The 17,154-nt window shown below is 37.3% G+C and overlaps 1 protein-coding gene across 5 annotated transcripts in view; it reads left to right on the top strand.

Moving 5' to 3' along the window:
- The window catches only part of dock4b (dedicator of cytokinesis 4b), a 163,404-nt gene that overhangs the window by 96,467 nt on the left and 49,783 nt on the right, over window positions 1-17,154 (top strand). For all 5 annotated transcript variants that reach the window (XM_030149278.1, XM_030149281.1, XM_030149279.1 and 2 more), the window contains exons 18-24: window positions 848-945; window positions 1,157-1,240; window positions 5,257-5,357; window positions 7,244-7,325; window positions 8,257-8,427; window positions 12,670-12,862; window positions 13,494-13,630. In XM_030149278.1, coding sequence (XP_030005138.1) covers window positions 848-945; window positions 1,157-1,240; window positions 5,257-5,357; window positions 7,244-7,325; window positions 8,257-8,427; window positions 12,670-12,862; window positions 13,494-13,630 — 866 coding nt within the window. The remainder of the gene's footprint in view (window positions 1-847; window positions 946-1,156; window positions 1,241-5,256; window positions 5,358-7,243; window positions 7,326-8,256; window positions 8,428-12,669; window positions 12,863-13,493; window positions 13,631-17,154) is intronic.

Here is a 17,154-nt window from a genome sequence, read left to right as displayed (position 1 = left end):
CAACAAAATATAATTTAATATGGTGTAGGTCCGCCTTTTGCGGCAATTACAGCCTCAATTCTCCGAGGTATTGATTCATACAACTTGTGAATTGTTTCCAAAGGAATTTTAAGCCATTCTTCAGTTAGAATACCCTCCAACTCTTTTAGAGATGATGGCGGTGGAAATCGACATCTTACTTGAATCTCTAAAACTGGCCATAAATGCTCAATAATGTTGAGGTCTGGGGACTGTGCCGGCCATACGAGATGCTCAACTTCATTAGAATGTTCCTCATGCCATTCTTTAACAATTCTAGCTGTATGGATTGGGGCATTATCATCTTGAGGTGAAGGTGTTTCCATTATTTTGTCCAACCCCTGTATAGCATACATTGGTTGTCTGCTGTAAATGCCAGAATAGTATTTTTGTTTTATGTCAAATAACCAAATAAAAGAAAGAAAAAAAGAGGAAAAAAAAAACTATGAACATGAAGTAGGGAGTGATCTTTTCCATTCAGCACAATCACTAATTTGTAAAAACAAAATCAGGCCTATAGAGTGTGACGTAGTTGACCCAGTTTTCCCAGTATGAAGCAAATTTCTCCAATTTGTAATTAACAAATGCTGTTATCTGTTCCATTGTATAAATTAAATAAATAGTCCATTGTGATTGCCATCCATCCGTTTAAAGTTGGGCTCTCCTGTAATAGCCACATCCTGGTAATAGTCTTTTTACCGGAACTATTTCTTTCTTTCTTTTTTCCCACTTGTTGTTTCTATTCTTTGCATCTCCATCTTCTGCCCTCACCCTCACTCATTCCTTCTGTTTTTTTTTTTTTTTAATCTGTTTTTACGTTTCTCTGCAGGCGACATGCTGGACCTTTTGAAGTGGCGAGCCCACCCTGAAAGAATCAACGACAGCCTCTCTAAGCTGAAGGAGATCGATGGTTCTGAGATTGTTAAAGTAGGTCCACTATTATCACACTCTGAGCCCAAAATTGCTTCTGCTCTCTTTGGGTTCAGACTATTGATTGTTTCTGATTTGATTTGACTTGATATGTTTGTTATTTAAGTTCAAGTTGAGATGGAATGAGGATGAAAGGTCAAGTTCATTTCTCCTGCACCTCTGGGCCACCACTCAAACTCCTTTTCGTTTCCTTTTGTCCATTTCTCAGTTTCTACAGGACACGCTGGACACTCTTTTTGGTATTCTCGATGAAAGTTCTCAGAGATACGGGCTTAAGGTGTTTGATTCACTGGTAAGTATGCTTTCCAAAGGCTGTGGTCATTTCTATGCAAGGCAAGGCAAGGCAAGTTTATTTGTATAGCGCATTTCAGCAACAAGGCAATTCAAGGTGCTTCACACAGGACATTGAAATAAAAGAAACAAAAAGAAACACATTTAAAACATTATAAAAGAAACATGTAAAAGGTGATTAAAAACAGCAAGTAAGAAAACAACACATAAAATCAAAAAAAGAAATATAAATAAATAAATAAACAAATAAATAATAAATAAATAAATAAATAAAAAACACATTAAAGTAAGAGTTGCAGTGCAGAGATGCGGAGTTTTGCACTTAATGTTTCCTACTTTTTAAGTGTGTATGTGAAGATGATAAGTGAGGTTAACGGTCTTGATTTTTCATATATTATGCTGATAGGAAGCTAAAGGATAGACTGTTGTGTGGAGAAGGGGTGGGATTAAATAACTTATACTTCCCACTCCTTTTCAAATGTGCGAATGAAGTCATACTTTGTTTTCATGTTTATATATTTAAGGCTGGGCAATAAAACAATAACGATATATATCACATTATAACTTTTCCTTGATAGAAATATGAGACATGCATGCTTGATACAATTTTGATAGAATTCATGCGTTCATGTTTTGACAGACATAAGAGCAGCCAATCATTATTAAGTATCGCCGCACCGAACCAATCACACTAGAGCCACGTCAAGTTAGGTTGAGTCACACAGCACAAGTGTAAGAGCAGCTGTAGTACACAAGCTAGGCTAATGTTTGGGCTGCAGCGGGAGATAATGAGTGTTCCCTCAAGAGAAAATATGATCGAGAACTCGGTAGGGTGTAGCATAGAAACCGGGAGCTGGACGTTTAAAGCATGTTAAGTTTCATTTTCAGTTTACTTCAGTTATGGCAGTTAAGGAACACACCCCCAAATATATACCCCTGGTATTGTTTGATGAAGATAGTCTGTTTTGTTTGTGTGCGCTTTTAAAACTTGAAAGCTTTTTCCTGCTGGTCAGACTTTTAGTTTGGCTACAGATGTAGTTTACCACCACTAGAGGGAGAATGTGAGAGCGAATGAATAATGGGTCAATAATGTAAAGCACTTTGGGTGTCTAGAAAAGCGCTATATAAATCCAATCCATTATTATTATTATTATTATTATTATTATTATTATTATTATTATTATTATTATTATTATTATTATTATTATTAATAAATAAATGTACCTGTTTTATTTATCTGAAACAGTTGGATAATGCTCCTCAGCACATCTGTCATGTTCAACCTCTGACAGAAAATAAATCCTATTTAAATCAAAAATAACCTTCTGATGTCTTTACAACTAACTTATGAGTAACGAAAATTTAAGCTTGAGAAAAATAGTGATTTGAGTTATATCGTGATACATATTGGTATTATCTTATATGAAAAAACAGTGTGATATGTTTTTTTCTGTGTCGCCCAGCCCTAATATGTAAATGTTTTTTCATGTTTTCTTTCAATCTGTTTTATTTCTAAGGACTAAGTAGGATTACTTTTGTTGTGTTGCATATTTGAAATAAACTAGACTGAACTGACCTTTTTGATATGACACAGCATCGCTTAGTGTTAGTTGACTCGAGGCAGTAGACAGGCAGGAATCAAACCCACAAACACAAATCCAAACTTGCTGTCAGATGTAGATGTAGTGATGTAATGCTTCAGAGCTCAGTGAACCAATCTGAGGCGGTCATGCTTCCCTGCACTGATAGACCTGATAGGACAGATCGATCGGTCTCTGGCTGTCGCTCTTTCTCTGTGTCTCCTCTGTGACACATGAACAGCCTTTCTCCTCTCAGCGTAGCGTTATCAATGATGAGAAAGTCTACAGAGACAGTGCACTCATCAAGTTTTCTATTTGTGGTTTTAAATCAATCAAAGCCTGTCTGACAAGTGGACTTATCTTCTGCGGTCAGAGAGCCTCTGTGTATTTCACAACAACCTAACTCAGGGGACAGTGAGCAATATGTGAGACAGCGGCCAAGTGTTTTATCTTGGTTGTGTCATGGTATATAAAATATCTGATTGTGCCCTTACAGGGTTTGTTTTTTCTGTGGACCACACACACATATTAACCCATAAACACCCAGTGCTACTTTTGTGACAGTTCCCAAATAAATTTTTCTCTGTATTTGACCTTTTTAAAGAGATTTATCACCAACTGATTATATTTTTATCCTCTGCATTTTGCGTTTTTTAAATGTGCATCAGGTATTTTCCTGTATTTAATTATCTGATCATGTAGATGTTCAGTAAAACTCAGATTAAAGTTGAGGGTTATTATGTAAAAAAACAGAGAAAACTGATGGAAAAAGTGACTTTTTCAGCAAAGATATTAATAACTGAGAGTATAAAAACAAGCGTGTCCATCCACTGCCATTGATCCAACTCCATGGGTTTTACTGGTGAATCAATTTTGTAGAAGATGACAGTGTTTCCATGGTAACTATGGAGCGTCTGAACGTCCAAATGGTTCATATCTAATGACCATGAAAAGATGACAAACTGTATTTTACACCAATTATTACATGAATTGATAGGATTAATGGATCAACAGGTATTGAACATTTACATTAGTAGATGCTTTTAGTGGATGTTTGGCTCTTTATGGGTTAAAAGGAACTTACAGACTATTGTGGAATATATTATTAATAATATTAGAACATTTCTTTAAGCTCAAAATATGTTGAGGTGAAGCCTCATATGCAATATAACCAAGAAATTGTACTAAACGAAAAGTTCATTCTGGAAACACTAAAAACCTAACAAACATAATTAAGAAGTTATTACACTTAGAACATGATGATAAAAGCAAAAACTAACAGTGAAAAACAATCCAGTCAAACAATTAAACCCAAAAGTAAATCATTTGAATGAGCTAAAACAAGAGCAATTATTCATAAATGTAGAAAAATGTAACATTTTAATTGCTTAAGCTTTTGCTACATGCTGTTCCATGTCATAGATGAGACAATGAGTAAAATGAGGTTTTCTAAAATCAATAAAACAAACAGGTACTTGCAGTATAATGAAATAATGTTAGTGTGTTTAATGGTGCCCGTATTAAAAGAAAATAAAACTGTGGTATTTCAAAGTAAAAGACTAGTACGCTGCAAAAATCTAAATCTTACCAAGTGTATTTTTCTCATTTCTAGTCCAAATATCTCATCACCTTTAAAATAAGGCATTATCACCTAAAGAGTAACTTTTCACTGAGATATATAAGAACTTATTTTTAGACAATAGATCTGGAAAATCTTATTTCAAGAAATCTTCCCAAGATAATTTTCATTTGTTCAAGCAGGTTTTTTCACTTGAATTAAGCAAAGAAAATCCAGAATTAAGCAAAAAAACATCTTGAATTAAACAAAAAAATTTGCCAATGGAACAAGTGAAAATTGTCTTGGTAAGATTTTCCAGATCTATTGTCTAAAAATAAGTTCATATACCTCATTTACAAGTTACTTTTTATGTGACTATGTCTTATTTTAAGTGTGATGAGATATTTTGACTAGAAATAAGAAAAATACACTTTGTAAGATTTCGATTTTTGCAGTGTACATCCTGTCTGTTTGTCTGTCTGTCTGTATGCCTGTGTGCAAGATAACTCAAAAAGTTATGGACAGATTTGGATGAAAATTTCGGGAAATGTTGATACTGGCACGTGGAACAAATGATTAAATTTTGGTGGTGATGGGGGGGGGGGGCATAGGGGGGCCCGCTAATCTGCCTTGGTAGAGGTCTGCACTTTCTGAGTGCTTCTAGTTTATACAATATATCTAAACTATAAACTAAGGGAACTGCTAATAAAACACTGACACTCAGTATATACTTCCTGTGTCCATCTGATTAAGCAGAGTAAATAATGAACATCTGAATATTGCAGGGATAAACACTGTAGGATCTGATCATTTTTCACCAGTAAGCTTCATTAGACTTTGTTAAAGACTGCATTCTTTCTTTTATTTCTGTAATTCCAGGTTCACATCATCAATCTCCTCCAAGACAGCAAATTTCAGCACTTTAAACCGGTCATGGACACCTACATCGAGAGCCACTTTGCCGGAGCCTTGTCCTACAGGTATGTGGTGGTCCACTGCAGCCTCTGAAGGCTAAAGCAGCGCTCAGACCATACAGTACCAGAGGGTTCACCACACATTATATTCTAATGACACATCACATGGGCAGGCAGGAAGAAAGGACAACCCCACCTACATCAGACATGAAACACCACTCTGGCCTTCTCTGAGCTTTGATTCAGTCAGCTCAAGCATGAATAAAATGCCTGTGCTGCCCCCTGGCTGATGAAAAGTGAATGCCTGCTGCTCCTCTCTGGTTTCCTCCTATGCTTTTTATCCACCTCATGCAGACACACATATTCACAACCTGCTGTTCTCGCCGGCTGTCTTCTTCACACTCTCTGTACCAGCTAACATATCATATTGGTGCTGTCTTTTCTTTTTTTTTCAAGCTTTACACTTATATAGATGTAAAACATGCTCCTTTTGGCATCCATCTGTATTAAAACGCAGAGATATTAATCGAAGTAAAAGTGTCAGTTTTTAATTATTTAGCATAAAACGTCATTCAGCTGAGATGATCTTAAATCAGTGTACCCTCCTTGGTGCCAAAAATTTGTACTTTTCTTATATCAGCTCCTTCCTAAAAGTCATTTTTAACCCTTTCATGCATAAATCAAGATTTTTTTTTTTTTTGTGAGTGTTTTTATTCCTCTTAAGGCATGAAAAAAACACTGCGACTGAATTTTTTTATGAACCTATTTTTCATGGAATTGCAAAAATATCCACTCAGCTGGACAGCATGTGTTTAATCTTTGAAGCAAAGAAACATTTATTTACTGATACACTGTGTGAAAACTATGAATAAAATATTTTAAAATGCTGCTAATTTGATGTTTTGTCACATTTTAACATACTCTAATATAAGTTATTACTCACTTTATAGAGATAATATGCACAAAAACAAACTTTTTGTTTAAAAAAATAACCTGTTAATCACAGTCTCATAATGATAACAACATTTACTCGCAAACATGTTCCTGCAGATCAAGTTTATCTAGAACAGTAAAGTTACAGTAATGGTCTGAATGTCAGTGTATGGGATGATGTGTTTAAGTGTCCACTGTGTTGGCTGATATGGAACGAAAGCAATAAAATACATGAATATACAAGAGAACAGCTGGAGAATAACTGTCCACTGGAGTGACCACTATGCATGAAAGGGCTAAGCAAAATTACTCATCAAATACTCAATTTTTTAAAAATATATGATTTTATTTAAAATGTTTCAATCAAAATGGACTAGTGCCAGTGAACTGTTTATGTCTAATCATGTAAATTCATTGTGTACTGTGTTGAGAAATCTGATGTTTAAATTTATGTCACCTGAATCATTCAGAAAATACTGTAATTTTATTGCTGACTAATGTTTCATATAATGCTGTACGTTACACATGTCTGTCCTGGAAACAGTGGTGTGACTGCCTCTTGAAAGTATAGAGGGTTTTTTTTTATTTATCAGTTTGCTTTTAAATGTGGACCATGAGTCTGTAATATAACTTTATCTATCTATCTATCTATCTATCTATCTATCTATCTATCTATCTATCTATCTATCTATCTATCTATCTATCTATCTATCTATCTAAATGCTCAATTTATGGATATGTTTGTTGGGTTTCTTTAAAAATCAGAAACACAACTAAAGCAATTATTTTAGGAAGGTGACAATATGTAACATGCGACTCAAGACAGATGGATAGACAACAGAATTCAGAGAATATTATTTAATCCTGGTTGAACAGTTCAGTGTTCTGTGAATTCTGTGTCATGATGATAAGAAGAGTCACCAAGGTGAGGTTCATTGTAAAGTATGTGTGTTTGGTCGTTCCTGTGTAGCTGGAGGACAGTAGTGATACTGTGTATGTGCGTGTGTGTTTTCCCCAAGGGACCTGATCAAAGTGCTGAAGTGGTACGTGGACCGCATTGTTGACGCAGAACATCAGGATCACATACAGCAGGTGCTCAAGGTGAGACGTCGCACGAACATACCAGCACACTCGTGGTCCTACAATTTATATATACACACACACACACACACACACACACACACATACACACACATACACACACCATCTATACAGATATACAAACAACCAAACAAACCTTCCCCTCTCACTGCCACTCCTGCTAATTTATCTCTCCATCAGTGACTCCGTCTTGCCACCATTCATTATTCCCCTCCTCTGTCTATTACGCTGCATGCAATTTTAATCAGCAGAAACGCACTGCCTCTGGTGTTGGGAATCCACATCACGTTATTCTAATGACTCATGCATATATGCTGTCAGAGAAGTACATTGCGGTTGCTGTACTGTGGTGTCCCATTTATCATTCACAGAAAATAATCTGCAGCAGAAGCTAATGTTACTCTGTCATGCACTTAATAATAAATGAATGATGCACCACAGTGTATTTGCAGATTTTTCTTGTATAAGGCCATGTTTGTTATTATCGCTTCAACAGCTGTTTATGGTCTTAGTACAGACAACCTGTGTGGTATTTTTCCAACAAATAAATCATGCGAAAACAACAAAAAATGACTCAAAAAAAAAAAAAAATTATATTAATCAAAGTTTTTCACCACAATCTGAAAACAACTTACATCTTCCAAAAAACTATTTGATGAATAAAACATGTGCATTTTTCCACTCTTATTATACTTATTTTCCTCTTTTTCTTTATTACTTATGTGCTATTAAAAGAATGTTTTGAAAAATGTTCTGATCAATTTGCCCCTAACAGTTTTACAAGAAAATATGAAACAGCAGCGTCTCTGTATTTGAGAATGAAGTTATTAAAGACCAAACTAAAAGATGACGTACAACAGCACTCTTTAAAAGTCTGACTGGTTCATAACTGAACAAATGATAAACAGCGATGGTTCTGTCTGTCCTCCAGGCCAGCGAGTACATCTTCAAGTACATCATCCAGTCTCGCCGGCTCTTCTCTCTGGCCACAGGCGGCCAGAACGAGGAGGAGTTCAGAGTCTGCATCCACGAGCTCTTCATGTCCATCCGCTTCTTCCTGTCGCAGGAAAACAAAGGCACCAGTCCAGTTGCACAAACACAGGTGTGTGTTTATCCAAGTGGGATATTTGTGCTTATGCGTATGTTTGTGGGAATATATGTGTATATCTTGGTTCAAGTACACCACATTTTTTCCTCCTTAAGGCCTCCTGTTAATGCAGTTGTGATAGGTGAGAAATTGGCTGTAATTGAATTTCATGCTGCCAGAGGGTCTAGAGTCAGAGCTGAAATTTCTGTCGCTGCTTTTCTTTCTCCAGTGGGAGGTCTGCACAGTGGGGCAGCCGCCTTCACTGATTTTGAACAAGACCAAAACAAATAAGCTTAAAGACGCCTAAGAAGATCCTAATTATACACTAGGAATGCCTGCTTAAGTGTTTGTACACTTGTGTGGGGAAATACCTGTGATTTTTCCATCTAATGTGTGTGTGCTTTTGTATAACTGTTTGGGTTTCTCTGTCTCCCGTGATCTTTTTCACTGTGTTTTCCTCTCACAGGTCTGCTTAGCCACTTCACAATAATTTATGTTCACTTTGAGTCCATTAAAATGATATTATTAATGTAACATGAGCTATCCAGCTGTGCCCACACCTTGCTATGTGAAAAGCTCTGCCTCATCCTTCCTCTGACTCCTGGTCTAGACTAATCTCTGTTCTCAACACAACAATAGCAGTGGGAGGATGCAGGTCAGGCTAATGCTAATCCCACTTAATCTGTTACATGTGGGCACACACACACACACACACACACACACACACACACACACTGGCCAATGAAAACAGTAAAGGCACACTCACCTAAGACTCATTTACCATCTCAATCGACAACTATGTAGTAGTAATAATAATAGTAATTGTGTTTCTAAAATATGTAAATACAGCATCTAACAATTTGCTTTGACAGTCAAAGCAAAATGGGACACACAGAACTGACAAGTGCAACAGTGTCACCAATTACCCAAACAATAATGAACAAATGTTAGTTAAAAAAATGTGGAAAATGTTACAAAAGATAGCAAGTATGATTACTGTAGAAATTACTGACTTAGACAATAAAAAAGGACAAAAAATCAGGATGCTCAATACACAATACCAATGGAATGGGAAAAAGACATCATAAAAATAGTGAAAGAATTGACCTATTACAGTGATAAAAGGAATAAAAAGGGAGAAGGAACATAAAAAAGTAATAAAAGCAAGAGGTGGGAAGAGTAGTAAAAGTAAAATTGAGTAAAAAAAAAAAAAAGAAATAGTTTTCATCTCAGGAGGACATAATGTGTAGAAAGTATCTTCTTTTAATTTCATCAAACACTGCTTGATTTGCAAAGAGAAAGTCTAAATAAATTGTTTATGGTAGGAATTGTCTGTTGTCTAGGAGGACATTTTATAAGTAAAATCTGTCCCTTAAACAAATGTACGAGATCAAGACCCCTACTAGCTACATCTGCCCTTTGTTAGTTGTTTACAGATAAATAATATGAGTAGTGATTGTAATTATGATTTGTGCGATTTCACAGAAAGCATCAAAAAAGCAGGTGTGTATTTACCAGTGTCACATGACCAGTGATATGCTTAATCCGCGTAATCCCACCCACCAAATCTAAAGTATATGACATATCCAGACTACTGAGTTGTACGCTTGTTTGTTGCAACAGAATCTTGTAATGCAATCAATATCATCACATTGTTTATTGTTTTTACAGATCCCCATTAGCTTCCACTATAGTGGCTGTTATTCTTCCTTGGGTCTGTTAAAATACAAATACAGTCACAAAATACATACATAAGTAAAAGCAAGTTTACAGTTCATTTTTATCATCACCAAGATGAAAATTTCATCTCAACACATAAACCTTAAAACATTTAAACTTTTATCTTTACAGCCATTTGGATTGGAGTCAAAACAATCTTTTGTTCAGGGCGGGGAAGCAAAATTTACAATATTTTGAGGCAGGGATTGAAAGACAGTGTATGACCAATTAGTTTATTGAAAGTCATGAGAATTTATTTGCCACAAGAAAATGTACATAATAGAAAATGTTTTTATTCTATGTGTCCTCCTTCTTTCTCAATAACTGCCTTCACACGCTTCCTGAAACTTGCGCAAGTGTTCCTCAAATATTCGGGTGACAACTTCTCCCATTCTTCATTAATAGTATCTTCCAGACTTTCTCGTAATAGTTTTGCTCATAGTCATTCTCTTCTTTACATTATAAACAGTCTTTATGGACACTCCAACTATTTTTGAAATCTCCTTTGGTGTGACGAGTGCATTCAGCAAATCACACACTCTTTGACGTTTGCTTTCCTGATTACTCATATGGGCAAAAGTTTCTGAAAAGGTATGGATAATAGTGTTAGGTATGATTATGACATCAATATATGTTTGGTTTCAAAACAATTGACGTAGTGCCTGCTGAGAAAAAACAACTAAATGTTCATTGTAAATTTTGCTTCCCCACCCTGTATTACTGTAATTCCTTGAGTAGTTCCTGTTTGAGTGTTTTTTTTAATGAATGTAAGCTTTCAATGTGTTTGATATATGAAGGTAACTTATTTCATAGTCTGGAGGCCCTGGAAAAGACAGAATTTTTCAATCAATTTATGTTTGGTTTGGGAAGTTCAAGGTTACCCATGGTGTTCTATGGTATCCCATGACACGTTTTTATATCTTGGACCCACTGTTGGTATTCTTGCTCTGAGAATCCATTCCAGTAATATTGTATCCCTTTAAATACCTCTGTTGGACTTAAAGGTGGGGTATGAAATCTTAGAAAAATGGTTCGAGCAAGATACATTTTAAAAATACTCAGTTCAAAAGTCCAAACCTCTTTCTTCAGACATCCCTCCAAAGCCATCCCTCCAGAGCACTGGCACCTCCAATGCTTGTTCTTGAGGGTTCACGAGCACTGCACAGCAAAAATTCGCACAGCCCTGGCTCCAACCCCGGCTCCGGCCCCAATCCATGCATACCTCCTTCAGTCTCCTCCAACACTCCCCCTCTTACAGCACAGCCCCAGTTCATATCTATCTGACTAACATTACATTTCCTAGTGATTTATGTTGGTGACAAAACAGTTTGAACTTTCCATCCTAATATAACTAATACAGCCAAGCTCTGGTTCTGTCTTCGTTTCCTGTACCAGTGCTCCAAACCTCTGAGAATGCACGATTCATGCAAGAGGGGTACATGCAGAGGGGGGAGGGACAAATGGCAGTTGAGTTTGAAAGACATATCACCATTCAATCATTTCGATAGGGCGCTGAAAATGATTGGATGGTGTTTTTTCAGTCCTGTCCGTTCCACAAGTGACTAATTTTTTTTTATTTTTGTGTTATAGCATTTAATTAGTTAGTTGTAATCGGGTTGTGAAGGGGATTTTGGATTTTAAGCATCCATCCATCCATTATCCACCGCTTATCCGGGGCCGGGTCGCAGGGGTAACAGTCTAAGCAAGGATGCCCAGACTTTCCTCTCCCCAGACACCTCCTCCAGCTCTTCTGGGGGGACCCCGAGGCGTTCCCAGGCCAGCCGAGAGACATAGTCTCTCCAACGAGTCCTGGGTCTTCCCCGAGGTCTCCTCCCGGTGGGACATGCCCGGAACACCTCCCCAGGGAGGTGTCCAGGAGACATCTGAAACAGATGCCCGAGCCACCTCAGCTGGCTCCTCTCAACGCGGAGGAGCAGCGGCTCTACTTCGAGCTCCTCCCTGGTGACTGAGCTCCTCACCCTATCCCTAAGGGTGCGCCCAGCCACCCTGCAGAGGAAACTCATTTGGACCGCTTGTATCCGGGATCTTGTCCTTTCGGTCATGACCCAAAGCTCATGATCATAGCTGAGGGTAGGAACGTAGATTGACCGGTAAATCGAGAGCTTCGCCTCTCGGCTCAGCTCCTTCTTCACCACAACCGACCGGTACAGCGACTGCATCACTGCAGACGCTGCACCGATCCATCTGTCAGTCTCACGCTCCATCCTTCCCTCACCCGTGAGCAAGACCCCAAGATACTTAAACTCCTCCACTTGGGGCAAAGACTCTCCACTGACCCGGAGAGGGCAGACCACCTTTTTCCACCTTTTTTAAGCAATATAGTAAAAAATGCTTCAGGAAAACATCTCGCACCCCACCTTTAATTTGTTAAATGAAAATGAAAATAAAAATGTGATCACAAAAAAAGAATCTTGTAATGCAGTGTGATTGCTTTGAGCTGTGAAGTATCTAAAAAACTGATTGAAATAATCACTGATTTCACATCCATATGATTAAACACCTCCCTGTTCTGCCCAGGCTGTGTTCCTGCGGACATTTCCAGCAGTTTATGGCGAGCTGTTGAAGATCTTCACGGTGCGAGAGGTTGCCGGTTTTGTCAGGGAGACTCTGGGAAGCCTGCCGACCACTGTCCACGCTGAATGCCCCTTGGAGGCTGTCAAACTGCAGTGCATTGCCAAGACGGTGGAAAGCCAGCTTTATATCAACCCAGGTGAAGACATGCACAAATAAACAGATGTATGGTGTGTGTGTGTGTGTGTGTGTGTGTGTGTGTGAGTGTGTGTGTACAGTACATTGATATGCATGTATAATTAAACCCTGTAAACATGATAAAAAAATTAAATTCAAAAAACATGAGCAAAATACCAAACAATGCTGTGCAGATTATGAACACACAGGAAAGGTCAACAGCACAGAGGGAAACATCAGATTACAACTAGTTGATTAATGCGCAGAATTTGTGATGCAGGATCATACAGACAAGTTTCCAATCCATATTAGTGTTCAGGTGTTCCCTCCTGCAGTGTAGCAATTTTAGAACACACATTGGCTAAATGTTCCCCTACAGTGCAGCACACGATTAAATTATTCTTAATAAAAGCTGTAGACTGAAGCAAATTACTGTGTCACCTTTATTTATAATCTACTCCCTAAAGGCTACGTGTAGCAGGAAAAGCATCCGTCATGCAAATCACATTAATGTTGCACAACAAATTACATTTTTGTACCTTTAATTACAGAGGTATTATGTGCTCATGCAGCTAAAAACTCCTCCAGAGACAGTTGTTGCTTACACCTACCTGCTGTTTCTATCACGTGTGTATTTGCTGTGTGTGTTGCAGAATCGCGGTGTATCCTTCTGCCGGTGGTGCTCCGAGTCCTCCAGGCCCACATGCAGGAGCAGAGAGACCTGGTCATGTGTGCCCGCATCCTCACCAGCATGCTCTCACTTATTAAGAAGGAGGAAAATGGCACTGCAGTAAGTGTTTTAAATGTTTTTTTTTTTTTTATTCCAATATTTATTACAAACAGTCTTATAAGATATCATACAAGACATCAACCATACAAAATACACTGTTCTCTATTTTTTAAAGAAGAAAAAAAAAGGTATTAATATTGATCATTAAAAGGAGGAGAGAGAGAGGGAAAAAAAAGAAAAGGGTAGTATAAGTAAATTAAATAAGTATGTAAAAAATGAATAGTAAAAATGATATTAACAAGCCTGTACATTTAGCCAACCACACTTTCAGAATACAAGACAAGGAAACAAAAAAAAGGGAGATGCATAAATACAATTATATGTATACAAACAAGGCAAGGCATCATTCATAGTCATAATACAAAGAAAGAAGAAAAAAAAAAAAAACCTTGAGGGGAGAGAGTTAGAACCATCTTCTATGTTCAGTCAAAGTCAGGTTTGCTAAGGTTATATATGTAATCCAAGGTGCCCAACAATTTTTAAATTTCTCTTGTTCAAGTCATAAAGAAAATGTGAGTTTTTCCATCACAAAAATTTTGTGGATCATGGCTATCCAGTTTTCAAGTGTAGGAGCTTCAGTAGACATCCATCTCCTGGTGAGTGCTTTCTTACTTGCTAACAATAGGACATTAAATATATTTGTGAGAAGTGTTTTAGATGTTTAAAGTTACATAAGTTAACTCATAATCAAGAGCATTTATTCTTCTATTGTACAGCACTGTGGTCAGCTTTGGTTGTAAAGTGCTTATAAATAAAAGTTGATTGATTGATTGATTGATTGATTGATTGATTGATTGATTGATTGAAAAAATCAGTGCAGTGGAGTTGTATTAGATCTTCAACTCACATTTTTTTTGTTTCAAAAATGAGGAAAAAAGAATCTCAACCTCTTCAATTGAATCAGAAATTGCACACCAAACCAGGCTGTCCTACTGTACATGCTCAGGTCTTCTCCCATATATCCCATATATCCCATATATCGTGCTGCACCTCTTTTCTACATTAAAACACATCAGTTCATTTTATAATCAAGCTGAAAATTATGGATAAAAAGGCAATTCTACGCCATCACTGTCACATCCTAGAAAAATATACGTTTTGAAAGCTTTATTTATCTCTGCTTTGTGCAATTAATGCACAAATGTAGTAGCCTCTTAAGTCCAGTTGCCCCCAGTGCCCACAGTTATATCTGTGTTGCCGTGGCAATGCTATGTATGCTTGTCGTAATATACACATTCCATACATCCACGTAAACAGAACAACATCAGCAACATCAACAAAACCATTTGTCAGAACACAACAGAACACAACCAAATAACCAGCATTTAAATGAGCAAATAAAACAGGCTAATGGTCCGAAACCAGTGTATGTCATGAAAAATTTCATAAAACAGACCGATACGACAACCTTTGCAGCGCTAAGCTAACACTAAACACATCCAACAGTACAAGTATTATTCCTCTACTAGTGCGCTGACCCATGGGGATCCACAGGTTTTAGATGTGGTAGTTTTTTTTATGCTGTTGTGTATTTGTGCATGCTGTGCCGCATTTGTCCAGCAGTCACCGCCAAAGCATTCTGGGTATACCAACATGATTGCGAGGCTATTGTATTCCAAAATTACTAATATCTCCTAAAATATTGTTCCTATCAACTTGCTGTTTTCACTAGTCTGTTCGTTGACCATAAATACATAAGTATGACCAACTGCAGCAGTCAACTCTTTCTGAATTTTGTGTGAATCCCCGGACACACATACACGCACACAGAGGCCACTTGGCTTTTATAATATAGATTGTTAAAAGTCAGTGAATGAGCCAAAGAAGAGCAGAAAATAAAGTCTTGCATTATTAATTTTGTCTTACTTTTACTGTTTTCCGATAACTTGGTTTTATATGAATGAAGCTTCTGCTATCGTCTGGTCCATTGTTTTGAGTTGGATTTTAATGATTCCGACTGAAAACAAATGGCCTAGGTTAATAAATCTTCACCAGAGCTACTTCATGGTTTCATCCAAAGACAGGACGGCAGCAGAGCCATCAGGTGCTCTGTAAACACTACATGTCAGATGTCCCACTGTAGGACCACATCTGGACAGCCAGATGTCTCCACAAAGGGCAGTCACATCTGGAACATAATGACTAATGAAACTGTAACAAATGTCAAAATATTCACAGAAAAGTAGGGTTTCTGCGGGTCAATAAAAAGCATTAAAAGTCGTTAAAGAGATTTTATGAAAATTAAGGCCTTAAATGGCATTAAAAAGCATTAAATTAACATAAATATTTAATCATTTTGATTGGAAGTACAGTGTGATGATTGATAGGCGGAGCTCTATAATTGGCTGTTGTTTATGGCTGTTACATGAAGTCACAACACCGGATGCTTGGAATGCAACGTGCTGTGAGTGTGTTCATGCTGTGGTGAAAGAGTGGAGGGAATATTAGCAAATGTGGGAAAAATGGGAAAAATGCAAGTTTCAGCAAAAGTGATTAGAGGAGGAACTATTCAGAACCTGGTTAAAGCCTGTCGACGGTAAACCAACATAAAACTATATATAAAACTGTATCTGCAATTGGACATGGGCATGAAATTTGTTTAAAGTGGCATTAAAAAGCTTTAAATTAGATTTGCTGAAACCTGCAGAAACCCTGTAAAGGTTAAGAACTGGCGGAAAACAATACAAGAATGGAGCCACTTCTAAAATGTCTGATGTTTGGTGATAATCGTGGGCGTCGTTAGATCTGGGCATGTTTTGGCAGTAGCCCTGGATCTGTGAGGACACCGTTTGTTTGTTTGTTTGTTTGTTTGTTTGTTTGTTTGTTTGTTTGTTTGTTTTTAAATGAGCATATGTGTAAATACATGTTCCCTTCATCATTGGCGCCTGCAGCTGTATGAGAGAGAGAGAGAAAGAGAGAGAGAGATAGTTACTTGGTACTTGCGGAGAAACTCCCCCCAAGTTGCAAATTTGTATTTTAAGCCCTGGATGTTTTGAAGTCCTAACAACGCCCATGATGATAATGTTCTTTTCTTTGAATGTGTGTGACAGACGGGAATGGGCTTTTATATTGTTTATTCATACTGTTTTTATTTTATTATTGTTTATCCTGTGGATGTATTTCTCTATTGTAAAGCCAGCCAGGGACAGGAGTTGCATACTAGCTCAGTACTGTGTACTCCTTGTGCAGAACATCAGAAGTCCACTGTGTTTCACTGCATTGTCCCTGATGAATAAATGAATAAAAAATAAATAATGTAGGTTGATAGTGTACTGGTTTGCAGGAAAAAAAAAACACATTTACAGTATCAACAATAAATGGATAAGTGACATCTGGAACATGGACATTTTACTGTGTAGTTTTACTGTTCAGGAGGATTAGTGCTATAATAACTTTGAAAGAAGTCAAAGCTACAGGATTTAGTTCTACAGCAGTTTCTAAGCCAGTGCATTGCAATAACAGATTGCTTTGTTGTGGGTATATGGTCAATTAGCCTTGGTAACATGGACATTGGCAGCCCTGCA

The sequence above is a fragment of the Sphaeramia orbicularis genome, chromosome 12, assembly GCF_902148855.1.
Source record: "Sphaeramia orbicularis chromosome 12, fSphaOr1.1, whole genome shotgun sequence".
Lineage (NCBI taxonomy): Eukaryota > Metazoa > Chordata > Actinopteri > Kurtiformes > Apogonidae > Sphaeramia > Sphaeramia orbicularis.
The sequence above is the reverse complement of the archived record's forward strand: the minus strand, read 5'-3'. Positions and strand labels throughout refer to the sequence as shown.